The sequence below is a fragment of the Bufo gargarizans genome, chromosome 1, assembly GCF_014858855.1.
Source record: "Bufo gargarizans isolate SCDJY-AF-19 chromosome 1, ASM1485885v1, whole genome shotgun sequence".
Lineage (NCBI taxonomy): Eukaryota > Metazoa > Chordata > Amphibia > Anura > Bufonidae > Bufo > Bufo gargarizans.
This window is the reverse complement of record NC_058080.1, coordinates 481488475-481503360: the sequence shown is the minus strand read 5'-3', so window position 1 is coordinate 481503360 and position 14886 is coordinate 481488475. Positions and strand designations below refer to the sequence as shown.

Below are 14886 nucleotides of genomic sequence, written 5' to 3'. Positions count from 1 at the left end.
CAGCTCAGCAACCAATGTTGTCTTCAGACGATATTTTTTGTGATATGGAATGGTAGCAGGGATGAATTCACCAATTTAATTGATACGTTGAATGCTAACGAGATTGGTTTAAAATTCAGGATGATGAAATTACTTTTCTTGATGTGAGAGTACACAAACAGGATGTAAAATTGACAACTACTATATTTAGGAAATCCACATCTACTAATTCCATCTTACACTGGGATAGCTACCACCCCCTGGCACTAAAAAGAGGCATACCTAGGGGTCAATATTTACGTGTTCGGAGAAACTGCTCTAAATCTGAGGATTTTCATATGGAGGCCCAAAAACTATATAATAGATTACTGGATAGGGGTACCCTGAAACAATCTTGAGGAAAGTTTTTAAAGAAGTTCGGATGCAGGAGAGAACTGATCTCCTCACTCCTAAAAAATCCTTGGTAATACACAAGCCCTGATTCGTCAAATTTCTACCTATGATAGGGCCAATGAGGAAATTGGAACAATTCTCAATAAGTACTGGGCCATTCTTCGAATATTCCCTGACTTATCAAGTGCCGTTACTAATTATCTCAGTATTACTTATCGAAAAGGCAGAAGCCTCAGAGATAGGGATGAGCGAACTCGAACTGTATAGTTCGGGTTCGTACCGAATTTTGGGGTGTCCGTGACACGGACCCGAACCCGGACATTTTCGTAAAAGTCCGGGTTCGGGTTCGGTGTTCGTCGCTTTCTTGGCGCTTTTGTGACGCTTTCTTGGCGCTTTTTGAAAGGCTGCAAAGCAGCCAATCAACAAGCGTCATACTACTTGCCCCAAGAGGCCATCACAGCCATGCCTACTATTGGCATGGCTGTGATTGGCCAGAGCACCATGTGACCCAGCCTCTATTTAAGCTGGAGTCACATAGCGCCGCCCGTCACTCTGCTCTGATTAGCGTAGGGAGAGGTTGCGGCTGCGACAGTAGGGCGAGATTAGGCAGATTAACTCCTCCAAAGGACTTGATTAACTGATCGATCTGCAGCTGTGGATCATTGAGCTGCTGATCCTCAATTGCTCACTGTTTTTAGGCTGCACAGACCGTTTGTCAGTCTCATTTTTCTGGGGTGATCGGCGGCCATTTTGTGTCTTGTGGTGCGCCAGCACAAGCTGCGACCAAGTGCATTTAACCCTCAATGGTGTGGTTGTTTTTTGGCTAAAGCCTACATCAGGGTGAAGCTGTCACACCAAGTGCATTTAACCAGCAATAGTCTGTTCATTTTTTGGCCATATACAAAATCAGGGGCAAGCTGCGCCTGTCACCAAGTGCATTTAACCCTCAATGGTGTGGTTGTTTTTTGGCTAAAGCCTACATCAGGGTGAAGCTGTGACACCAAGTGCATTTAACCAGCAATAGTCTGTTCATTTTTTGGCCATATACAAAATCAGGGGCAAGCTGCGCCTGTCACCAAGTGCATTTAACCCTCAATGGTGTGGTTGTTTTTTGGCTAAAGCCTACATCAGGGTGAAGCTGTCACACCAAGTGCATTTAACCAGCAATAGTCTGTTCATTTTTTGGCCATATACAAAATCAGGGGCAAGCTGCGCCTGTCACCAAGTGCATTTAACCCTCAATGGTGTGGTTGTTTTTTGGCTAAAGCCTACATCAGGGTGAAGCTGTCACACCAAGTGCATTTAACCAGCAATAGTCTGTTTATTTTTTGGCCATATCCCAGTCTAATTCTGTCACTAAATCCATACCGGTCACCCAGCGCCTAAATACTAGGCCTCAAATTTATATCCAGCTAAATCTGTCCCTAGTGCTGTAGCTGGGCGAGTTATTTAGTGTCCGTTCAAGCACATTTCTTGTTCTGGGTTGAAATACAATTCCCAATTTAGCAATTTCATAATTTAGTGGTTCCTGCTATATCAGAGCTATTTGAAATCTATCCCAAAAAGGGTATATAATATTGAAGGTGCACATTGGGTCATTCAGAATAACTTCACACACACCCGCTACTGTGTATTTCCAAGTCTAATTCTGTCACTAAACCCATACCTGTCACCCAGCGCCTAAATACTAGGCCTCAAATTTAAATCCCTCTAAATCTCTCGTTACCGCTGTACTGTTGTTGCTGGGCAAGATATTTAGTGTCCGTCAAAGCACATTTTTTGTTCTGGGTTGAAGTACAATTCCCAATTTAGCAATTTCATAATTTAGTGGTTTCTGCTATATCAGAGCTATTTGAAATCTATCCCTAAAAGGGTATATAATATTGAAGGTGCACATTGGGTCATTCAGAATAACTTCACACACACGCTTCTGTGCATTTCCAAGTCTAATTCTGTCACTAAATCCATACCGGTGACCCAGCGCCTAAATACTAGGCCTCAAATTTAAATCCCTCTAAATCTCTCGTTACCCACCGCTGTACTGTTGTTGCTGGGCAAGATATTTAGTGTCCGTCAAAGCACATTTTTTGTTCTGGGTTGAAGTACAATTCCCAATTTAGCAATTTCATAATTTAGTGGTTTCTGCTATATCAGAGCTATTTGAAATCTATCCCTAAAAGGGTATATAATATTGAAGGTGCACATAGGGTCATTCAGAATAACTTCACACACACCCGCTACTGTGTATTTCCAAGTCTAATTCTGTCACTAAACCCATACCTGTCACCCAGCGCCTAAATACTAGGCCTCAAATTTAAATCCCTCTAAATCTCTCGTTACCGCTGTACTGTTGTTGCTGGGCAAGATATTTAGTGTCCGTCAAAGCACATTTTTTGTTCTGGGTTGAAGTACAATTCCCAATTTAGCAATTTCATAATTTAGTGGTTTCTGCTATATCAGAGCTATTTGAAATCTATCCCTAAAAGGGTATATAATATTGAAGGTGCACATAGGGTCATTCAGAATAACTTCACACACACGCTTCTGTGCATTTCCAAGTCTAATTCTGTCACTAAATCCATACCGGTGACCCAGCGCCTAAATACTAGGCCTCAAATTTAAATCCCTCTAAATCTCTCGTTACCCACCGCTGTACTGTTGTTGCTGGGCAAGATATTTAGTGTCCGTCAAAGCACATTTTTTGTTCTGGGTTGAAGTACAATTCCCAATTTAGCAATTTCATAATTTAGTGGTTTCTGCTATATCAGAGCTATTTGAAATCTATCCCTAAAAGGGTATATAATATTGAAGGTGCACATAGGGTCATTCAGAATAACTTCACACACACGCTTCTGTGCATTTCCAAGTCTAATTCTGTCACTAAATCCATACCGGTGACCCAGCGCCTAAATACTAGGCCTCAAATTTAAATCCCTCTAAATCTCTCGTTACCCACCGCTGTACTGTTGTTGCTGGGCAAGATATTTAGTGTCCGTCAAAGCACATTTTTTGTTCTGGGTTGAAGTACAATTCCCAATTTAGCAATTTCATAATTTAGTGGTTTCTGCTATATCAGAGCTATTTGAAATCTATCCCTAAAAGGGTATATAATATTGAAGGTGCACATAGGGTCATTCAGAATAACTTCACACACACGCTTCTGTGCATTTCCAAGTCTAATTCTGTCACTAAATCCATACCGGTGACCCAGCGCCTAAATACTAGGCCTCAAATTTAAATCCCTCTAAATCTCTCGTTACCCACCGCTGTACTGTTGTTGCTGGGCAAGATATTTAGTGTCCGTCAAAGCACATTTTTTGTTCTGGGTTGAAGTACAATTCCCAATTTAGCAATTTCATAATTTAGTGGTTTCTGCTATATCAGAGCTATTTGAAATCTATCCCTAAAAGGGTATATAATATTGAAGGTGCACATAGGGTCATTCAGAATAACTTCACACACACGCTTCTGTGCATTTCCAAGTCTAATTCTGTCACTAAATCCATACCGGTGACCCAGCGCCTAAATACTAGGCCTCAAATTTAAATCCCTCTAAATCTCTCGTTACCCACCGCTGTACTGTTGTTGCTGGGCAAGATATTTAGTGTCCGTCAAAGCACATTTTTTGTTCTGGGTTGAAGTACAATTCCCAATTTAGCAATTTCATAATTTAGTGGTTTCTGCTATATCAGAGCTATTTGAAATCTATCCCTAAAAGGGTATATAATATTGAAGGTGCACATAGGGTCATTCAGAATAACTTCACACACACGCTTCTGTGCATTTCCAAGTCTAATTCTGTCACTAAATCCATACCGGTGACCCAGCGCCTAAATACTAGGCCTCAAATTTATATCCCGCTAAATCTCTCGTTACCGCTGTACTGTTGTTGCTGGGCAAGATATTTAGTGTCCGTCAAAGCACATTTTTTGTTCTGGGTTGAAGTACAATTCCCAATTTAGCAATTTCATAATTTAGTGGTTCCTGCTATATCAGAGCTATTTGAAATCTATCCCAAAAAGGGTATATAATATTGAAGGTGCACATTGGGTCATTCAGAATAACTTCACACACACCCGCTACTGTGTATTTCCAAGTCTAATTCTGTCACTAAACCCATACCTGTCACCCAGCGCCTAAATACTAGGCCTCAAATTTAAATCCCTCTAAATCTCTCGTTACCGCTGTCCTGTTGTAGCTGGGAAAGTTATTTAGTGCCCGTCAAAGCACATTTTTTGTTCTGGGTTGAAGTACAATTCCCAATTTAGCAATTTCATAATTTAGTGGTTCCTGCTATATCAGAGCTATTTGAAATCTATCCCAAAAAGGGTATATAATATTCAAGGTGCACATTGGGTCATTCAGAATAACTTCACACACACGCTTCTGTGCATTTCCAAGTCTAATTCTGTCACTAAATCCATACCGGTCACCCAGCGCCTAAATACTAGGCCTCAAATTTATATCCCGCTGAATTTGAATACAATACATTGGGCCAAATAATATATTTGTTGTTGTGGTGAACCATAACAATGAGAAAAACATCTAGTAAGGGACGCGGACGTGGACATGGTCGTGGTGGTGTTAGTGGACCCTCTGGTGCTGGGAGAGGACGTGGCCGTTCTGCCACATCCACACGTCCTAGTGTACCAACTACCTCAGGTCCCAGTAGCCGCCAGAATTTACAGCGATATATGGTGGGGCCCAATGCCGTTCTAAGGATGGTAAGGCCTGAGCAGGTACAGGCATTAGTCAATTGGGTGGCCGACAGTGGATCCAGCACGTTCACATTATCTCCCACCCAGTCTTCTGCAGAAAGCGCACAGATGGCGCCTGAAAACCAACCCCATCAGTCTGTCACATCACCCCCATGCATACCAGGGAAACTGTCTCAGCCTCAAGTTATGCAGCAGTCTCTTATGCTGTTTGAAGACTCCGCTGGCAGGGTTTCCCAAGGGCATCCACCTAGCCCTTCCCCAGCGGTGAAAGACATAGAATGCACTGACGCACAACCACTTATGTTTCCTGATGATGAGGACATGGGAATACCACCTCAGTATGTCTCTGATGATGACGAAACACAGGTGCCAACTGCTGCGTCTTTCTGCAGTGTGCAGACTGAACAGGAGGTCAGGGATCAAGACTGGGTGGAAGACGATGCAGGGGACGATGAGGTCCTAGACCCCACATGGAATGAAGGTCGTGCCACTGACTTTCACAGTTCGGAGGAAGAGGCAGTGGTGAGACCGAGCCAACAGCGTAGCAAAAGAGGGAGCAGTGGGCAAAAGCAGAACACCCGCCGCCAAGAGACTCCGCCTGCTACTGACCGCCGCCATCTGGGACCGAGCACCCCAAAGGCAGCTTCAAGGAGTTCCCTGGCATGGCACTTCTTCAAACAATGTGCTGACGACAAGACCCGAGTGGTTTGCACGCTGTGCCATCAGAGCCTGAAGCGAGGCATTAACGTTCTGAACCTGAGCACAACCTGCATGACCAGGCACCTGCATGCAAAGCATGAACTGCAGTGGAGTAAACACCTTAAAACCAAGGAAGTCACTCAGGCTCCCCCTGCTACCTCTTCTGCTGCTGCCGCCTCGGCCTATTCTGCTGCTGCCGCCTCGGCCTCTTCCTCTGCCTCTGGAGGAACGTTGGCACCTGCCGCCCAGCAAACAGGGGATGTACCACCAACACCACCACCACCACCTCCGTCACCAAGCGTCTCAACCATGTCACACGCCAGCGTTCAGCTCTCCATCTCACAAACATTTGATAGAAAGCGTAAATTCCCACCTAGCCACCCTCGATCCCTGGCCCTGAATGCCAGCATTTCTAAACTACTGGCCTATGAAATGCTGTCATTTAGGCTGGTGGACACAGACAGCTTCAAACAGCTCATGTCGCTTGCTGTCCCACAGTATGTTGTTCCCAGCCGGCACTACTTCTCCAAGAGAGCCGTGCCTTCCCTGCACAACCAAGTATCCGATAAAATCAAGTGTGCACTGCGCAACGCCATCTGTAGCAAGGTCCACCTAACCACAGATACGTGGACCAGTAAGCACGGCCAGGGACGCTATATCTCCCTAACTGCACACTGGGTAAATGTAGTGGCAGCTGGGCCCCAGGCGGAGAGCTGTTTGGCGCACGTCCTGCCGCCGCCAAGGATCGCAGGGCAACATTCTTTGCCTCCTGTTGCCACCTCCTCCTTCTCGGCTTCCTCCTCCTCTTCTTCCACCTGCTCATCCAGTCAGCCACACACCTTCACCACCAACTTCAGCACAGCCCGGGGTAAACGTCAGCAGGCCATTCTGAAACTCATATGTTTGGGGGACAGGCCCCACACCGCACAGGAGTTGTGGCGGGGTATTGAACAACAGACCGACGAGTGGTTGCTGCCGGTGAGCCTCAAGCCCGGCCTGGTGGTGTGTGATAATGGGCGAAATCTCGTTGCAGCTCTGGGACTAGCCAATTTGACGCACATCCCTTGCTTGGCGCATGTGCTGAATTTGGTGGTGCAGAAGTTCATTCACAACTACCCCGACATGTCAGAGCTGCTGCATAAAGTGCGGGCCGTCTGTTCGCGCTTCCGGCGTTCACATCCTGCCGCTGCTCGCCTGTCTGCGCTACAGCGTAACTTCGGCCTTCCCGCTCACCGCCTCATATGCGACGTGCCCACCAGGTGGAACTCCACCTTGCACATGCTGGACAGACTGTGCGAGCAGCAGCAGGCCATAGTGGAGTTTCAGCTGCAGCACGCACGGGTCAGTCGCACTACAGAACAGCACCACTTCACCACCAATGACTGGGCCTCCATGCGAGACCTGTGTGCCCTGTTGCGCTGTTTCGAGTACTCCACCAACATGGCCAGTGGCGATGACACCGTTATCAGCGTTACAATACCACTTCTATGTCTCCTTGAGAAAACACTTAGGGCGATGATGGAACAGGAGGTGGCCCAGGAGGAGGAGGAGGAGGATGAGGAAGAGGGGTCATTTTTAGCACTTTCAGGCCAGTCTCTTCGAAGTGACTCAGAGGGAGGTTTTTTGCAACAGCAGAGGCCAGGTACAAATGTGGCCAGCCAGGGCCCACTACTGGAGGACGAGGAGGACGAGGATGAGGAGGAGGTGGAGGAGGATGAGGATGAAGCATGGTCACAGCGGGGTGGCACCCAACGCAGCTCGGGTCCATCACTGGTGCGTGGCTGGGGGGAAAGGCAGGACGATGACGATACGCCTCCCACAGAGGACAGCTTGTCCTTACCCCTGGGCAGCCTGGCACACATGAGCGACTACATGCTGCAGTGCCTGCGCAACGACAGCAGAGTTGCCCACATTTTAACCTGTGCGGACTACTGGGTTGCCACCCTGCTGGATCCACGCTACAAAGACAATGTGCCCACCTTACTTCCTGCACTGGAGCGTGATAGGAAGATGCGCGAGTACAAGCGCACGTTGGTAGACGCGCTACTGAGAGCATTCCCAAATGTCACAGGGGAACAAGTGGAAGCCCAAGGCCAAGGCAGAGGAGGAGCAAGAGGTCGCCAAGGCAGCTGTGTCACGGCCAGCTCCTCTGAGGGCAGGGTTAGCATGGCAGAGATGTGGAAAACTTTTGTCAACACGCCACAGCTAACTGCACCACCACCTGATACGCAACGTGTTAGCAGGAGGCAACATTTCACTAACATGGTGGAACAGTACGTGTGCACACCCCTCCACGTACTGACTGATGGTTCGGCCCCATTCAACTTCTGGGTCTCTAAATTGTCCACGTGGCCAGAGCTAGCCTTTTATGCCTTGGAGGTGCTGGCCTGCCCGGCAGCCAGCGTTTTGTCTGAACGTGTATTCAGCACGGCAGGGGGCGTCATTACAGACAAACGCAGCCGCCTGTCTACAGCCAATGTGGACAAGCTGACGTTCATAAAAATGAACCAGGCATGGATCCCACAGGACCTGTCCGTCCCTTGTCCAGATTAGACATTAACTACCTCCCCATAACCATATATTATTGGACTCCAGGGCACTTCCTCATTCAATCCTATTTTTATTTTCATTTTACCATTATATTGCGATGCTACCCAAAGTTGAATGAACCTCTCCTCTGCCTGTGTGCTAGGCCTAAATATATGCCAATGGACTGTTGCAGTGGTGGCTGACATGAAGCCTGATTCTCTGCTATGACATGCAGACTAATTCTCTGCTGACATGAAGCCAGATTGTCTGTTACGGGACCTCTCTCCTCTGCCTGGGTGCTGGGCCTAAATTTATGACAATGGACTGTTGCAGTGGTGGCTGACGTGAAGCCTGATTCTCTGCTATGACATGCAGACTGATTCTCTGCTGACATGAAGCCAGATCCTCTGTTACGGGACCTCTCTCCTCTGCCTGGGTGCTGGGCCTAAATTTATGACAATGGACTGTTGCAGTGGTGGCTGACGTGAAGCCTGATTCTCTGCTATGACATGCAGACTGATTCTCTGCTGTCATGAAGCCAGATTGTCTGTTACGGGACCTTTCTCCTCTACCTGGGTTCTGGGCCTAAATTTATGAAAATTGACTCTTACAGTGGTGGGTGACGTGAAGCCTGATTCTCTGCTATGATATGAAGACTGATTCTCTGCTGACATGAAGCCAGATTCTCTGTTACGGGACCTCTCTCCTCTGCCTGGGTGCTGGGCCTAAATTTATGACAATGGACTGTTGCAGTGGTGGCTGACGTGAAGCCTGATTCTCTGCTATGACATGCAGACTGATTCTCTGCTGACATGAAGCCAGATTCTCTGTTACGGGACCTCTCTCCTCTGCCTGTGTGTGTGCTGGGCCTAAATATATGCCAATGGACTGTTGCAGTGGTGGCTGACGTGAAGCCTCATTCTCTGCTATGACATGCAGACTAATTCTCTGCTGACATGAAGACAGATTCTCTGTTACGGGACCTCTCTCCTCTGCCTGGGTGCCGGGGCCTAAATATCTGAGAATGGACTGTTCCAGTGGTGGGTGACGGGAAGCCAGATTCTCTGCTATGGAACCTCTCTCCAATTGATTTTGGTTAATTTTTATTTATTTAATTTTTATTTTAATTCATTTCCCTATCCACATTTGTTTGCAGGGGATTTACCTACATGTTGCTGCCTTTTGCAGCCCTCTAGCTCTTTCCTGGGCTGTTTTACAGCCTTTTTAGTGCCGAAAAGTTCGGGTCCCCATTGACTTCAATGGGGTTCGGGTTCGGGACGAAGTTCGGATCGGGTTCGGATCCCGAACCCGAACATTTCCGGGATGTTCGGCCGAACTTCTCGAACCCGAACATCCAGGTGTTCGCTCAACTCTACTCAGAGATCGTCTGGTACACAGTCATTATACAACCCCCTTGGGAACAGGCACATGGCTAGATTGGAGACCAACAGGCATGTTCCGTTGTGGAACATGCAAAGCATGTGAGTATATCTCTACATCAAAAATAATCAGCTGCTTCGTCACTAATAAGAGCTTTCCAGTTAAGGGGTTTGCTAATTGCAAAACTAGAGGTGTGGTCTACATTTGTCAATGTTCGTGCCCAAAATATTACATTGGCTAGACAGTTAGAGAGCTCAGAAGCAGGGTGTATGAACATATAAATGACATCCACAAGAAAAATGTTACTCCTGTAGCTAACCATGTAATTGAGAGACATTTGGGTGATCCTCGTGTATTGCGATTCTCGGTCCTGGAAATCATCCCCCAGTCACCAAGAAAAGGAAACTGGGATAAGAGGATTCTCCAAAAAGAAGCAGAATGGATTTATAGGTTCCAGTCTCAACCCCCTAGTGGTTTAAATGAGAGAATAACCTTCAATTGTTTTTTATGATGGAATTAATTTTCTGTTGTTTTCCTTTCTCTATTTTGCTTTAGCTTCTGAACAATAGGATTAGGTTGCCTTATACTAGCCTGTGATACGAGAAGCATCCGAACATATTTTTTGTGGCGTAGACTTCTCTCTTTTTGTTCCCAAATCCACATTTATTGATGCTACAGTACCTATTTCTATTACTTTCTTATTTAGATCTTGTTTTATATTCTTTGTTCTAGGTCGATTTGGTCATCTATACCCTCTGGAAATTGGCCTTGTATACTGTTTTTCATCTCCCCCAGCATCAATCTGTGTAACGTGCTATCTATTCCAGAAAGCTATTTACTTTTTGTATTGTTATTAATACCTATATTTATTTTGTTTGGCCCACGGTTGCTTTATTTCCCATACGGACCCCATGAAGAACCCTGTAGAGTCAAACGCGTTAGGGTATAAGAGAAATTCACTCATTAGGGTTTACTAGGGCATTTCAGGGCAGGTACGAGGACAGAGGGTCTCCAGCACCAGGAGATGCCTCTGGGCTTTAGGGGAGATAAACAGGGTGTTCCTAGGGAAAGATACCCCTTTTGATTGTTTCTCCCCCTGTTTTTGTAGTCTACCTCCCTTATTGGCGTTATTGTTAATGTATAACTGTACTACTGACTGGGTTGTAGATAAGAAGATGACATGACCTGTGTCTATAGGTCTTTTAAGTGTTTATAATAAAAAAAAAATCATCATTTTAAGGGTCTTTTTCTTTTGGGATTTGATTTAGAATGGGTGAAATCCCAGCCAAAATTTGCATCCAAATCCGCAGATTATCTCACCACACTTTACAGCGATCTTACTGATTTTGTGAAACTGACAGTTGGTCTTTCGGGCAAACTAGTAAACTCTTCAGGGCTCACCTTAAAAGCAAAAAAGTGATCAATATACTTTTCTCCAAAGACAAACTTTGAGCCAGTATCTGAATATTCCAGGAAAGTCTGCAACAAAACAAATGAATATAGTGTTAATAACTGGTCTCAACTGCTTTGCTATAATACAGCAGGGTGTCCTGCTCTCGAATCCTTATATTGGTGGTATAATAATATGTACATTCTGCTGACCTCTGAAAATATGCAGTATCCTCCAAAACTATTCACAAATAGTGCAAATACAATGGTAGAACATAGTGCAGCGTGTGCATTTAGTGTTTTTTTGTGTTTTTAAAACATTTTATGTGTATTATGTTTGCAGTGTCCACACAGACCACTGTAAAGGTTACACGATGTGCTGTCTGCTGGGTGCTGTGGGAGTGGTAACTTTTCAGTACATACGGTCCAGCATGCAGTCTCCCGGCAGATCACAGGATGTCAGGACGTCAGCCACAGGCTGCACTGAAGATGGATGGGCTCTCACTACTGCTGTAACACTTCACGCTGGCAGAGCCCAGAGCGGAGGTCAGGTGGCAAAGAGGAGAACAGGTGCCCATGTTTATATGTCTAATGTTAATGGTTGTGAGCAGCATATATTCAGGTTGGAAAGAGAGCGGAGCCATGTAGCCTGGCCGGGCCCCCCAACCTTGCAGGCCACATAGCCACTGCGTGGTCTGCCTCTATTGACGGTATGCCACTGATTGCTTGTTTCCAGGAGTTACAACCACCCTGCAATCCTGCAGCGGTGGTAGTGTTTGCACTGTATAGGAAAAAGTGCCGGCCTATACACACTCCCCTGCCGGCCACCATTAGTAAATGCCTTGTATTAACTTTATCTACATGATAAATGCCATTTACTGAAGTGAGACAACCCTTTTAAAGGGGTTGTCTTTTTTTTTTTTGTATTTATGACCTATCCTCAGGACCAGCTTACCACTGCAATGTGGATGGTGAGCAGGTAAACAATGAAAAAAACACAGAGCTTGTACTAGTGTTATGCTCTCTTCAAGCATCTGATCGGTGAGGGTGCCAGTCAGAGTCCTGACCTCCACCTGATTGAGATGCTGTGGCATGACCTCAAGAAAGCGATTCACACCAGACATCCCAAGAATATTGCTGAACTGAAACAGTTCTGTACGTCTGACCTGCAACTACAGGAAACGTTTGGTTGAAGTTATTGCTGCCAAAGGAGGTTCAACCAGTTATAAAATCCAAGGGTTCACATACTTTTTCCACCTGCACTGTGAATGTTTACATGGTGTGTTCAATAAAAACATGGTAACATTTAATTCTGTGTGTGTTATTAGTTTAAGCAGACTGTGATTGTCTATTGTTGTGACTTAGATGAAGATCAGATCACATTTTATGACCAATTTGTGCAGAAATCCATATCATTCCAAAGGGTTCACATACTTTTTCTTGCAACTGTTGTTGTGATATAGCTTAAATACCTATGGCTGTCATATAGCTTAGATACATCTAGCTGTCATATAGCTTAGATACATATTGCTGTCATATAGCTTAGATACGATCACAGGGGTGGAGCGGGCACACTGTTGAATTTTTCTGCACGGCTGCCGGCACTGGTAAGGATCGCGCATGCGAGATCCCTCACAGGAGCCGCGGCAGCCAGAGGAGAGAGAGGAGGGGGCACACAGGCTCTGACGTTTTGTGTACAGAGCCGGGCCACTCCCTAAGGCAAGGAGAAGCGTGTACACGAGACGTCAGCAACGGAGCCTGGTGGATGACGTCAGGGGTCACGTGACCTGCATCGGCAGTTCAGAAAGCATGCAGAATAAATAATGTAAGTAAATTACAAATGTATTTTTAATAACCTTATAAGCCACCATAACATATATATATATATATATATATATATATATAACTCTGATAACCCCTTTAAGGCTCTTTTACATGGGACGATGATTCGAATTCTTGTTCCAGATTATTGTCCATTGTAAACTAGCCAGCGATCAGCTGAGGAACAAGCAAACACTTGTTTGTCACCTCACGGCGTCTTTTAAGCCGTTATAATAACGATTGCTTGCTGGCGGCACATCTTCTCATGTAAACAGGGTTGTGCTGCTGACATAACACACAGTGCATGGCAGAAGGAGGTACGAGCATTAATGATCGCTAGTTTACCGCCTTCCATTCATTGTAAAGTGAAAATCAAAGACTCATCCAATAGCTTCTGCCTGTGGCACCATGGGGCCTGGCAGTACTGGGTTATTTGAGCCTTGGTGACCATAGTTAATTTTCAGCTTTTGCAATGCCCCCTTATACAGGGCTATTAGTGTACTTTTATTTTATTTTTTGCTATTTTGATTTCTAACATTTCATTAATAAATCAAATAAGGGATTTTTTTGTACCAGTTTAAAGCAACTGTCTGTTTTCTTAGATGTTTCCCTATGAAATGTACTATAGTTGGGCTAATTAATAATACAGGGTGAGGCAAAAGACTGTACACACAAAATTCCAATGTGTCAAAGTATTAATTGTGACGGAGGCTGCATTATCTGGTGTAGCAAAATTTGTGGCTGCCATTTTGAAATCCACCATATTGAATTCAGCTCGGGTTTTTCCAGTGGGAAGGTGGTCATGTGATATATCAGTTTTGGTTAGACTTTACTCAAAAACACGCTGGACACTTTTGACCTATCTTTACCTGTTTAGGAGTTAAGCAAGGTAAAAGTTGATAAATTGGGTTTGACATCCAAATTATCCGTTGTTACAGGTGATCAATCAAACCTCAAGGAACATCGCGTAGGAACTTGCCTTATGTGTGGAGGGATGAGCTCACGTGACTACAGAAGATTTCAATGCACATCACCTGGATTTGCACCCTATTTCAAACATAACTGTATGCAAAATAAGCACAAAATTTCCTGAAACTGGATCCATTGTTAACAGACAGCAGAAGGAAATACCATGATTTGCCACAAGTAAGTATGTTGCCACAAAGGTCCACTTAAAGGTGTGTACCAGACCATTGCCTCACCCTGTATTTGTACCATCACTGACATAGATACAGCGTATACGATACATCTCTGATTAAATAATAACATATAAATTAAGATTGAATTAAGAAACATATAAAAACAAAAGAAAAAACTATTTACTCATATATATAATAAAATAGTGAGTGCCCACTTATATCAGATTCAAGGCAGAAGAAAAACACATTAGTCCCCTCTACCCCCAGAACAGGAGATGTGTGTCCTACCCTGCAAAGCTGATGGCACAGATTCAAGCCCCAGTACATGTATATAGTAGGTAGGCATGCAGGTAAAAGGACCCACACACTCAGTGGCAACTGCCAGCAAAGCAAATGTAATGCTGGCACCATCTCACTTAGGCAGGAGTGCGGGGAATACTCCTATGCTCCACAGTGTGCAAACAGTGCTTGCACTATGGCACATACATAAGTGGCGGCTGCCACATGGATTAACAATGTGTATGCCACAGTGCAACAGGAAGACTAATGGTTAGCGAGCATCTCACAGCCAGTATCAGCTGTGATATTACACTGCCCTCAAGTCACCATTGATTGGTAGCTTTTAGGAAGTGTGTATGCATAATAACAGTGGTGTACGCCGCCAGCTGCACGGTATTATATCTGCCAAGGTAAACCAGCCTCCTATGTGAATGCACTAGTCCGACTAATAAACAAAGCTCTCTGTTTCAATACACGCTCTACATGTTTCCACGCTAAGGACAAATAGGGTCATTTATTAAGACCGGCGTATAATACGCTGGTCTTAATCCCACTGCACT

General features: G+C 45.1%; 1 protein-coding gene across 1 annotated transcript in view; it reads right to left on the bottom strand.

Annotated features, from left to right (window-relative positions):
• SLC28A3 (solute carrier family 28 member 3) overlaps positions 1 to 14886 on the bottom strand; it is a 123960-nt gene that overhangs the window by 28088 nt on the left and 80986 nt on the right. Inside the window, exon 8 of the mRNA XM_044273688.1 lies at positions 11100 to 11177. Coding sequence (XP_044129623.1) covers positions 11100 to 11177 — 78 coding nt within the window. The remainder of the gene's footprint in view (positions 1 to 11099; positions 11178 to 14886) is intronic.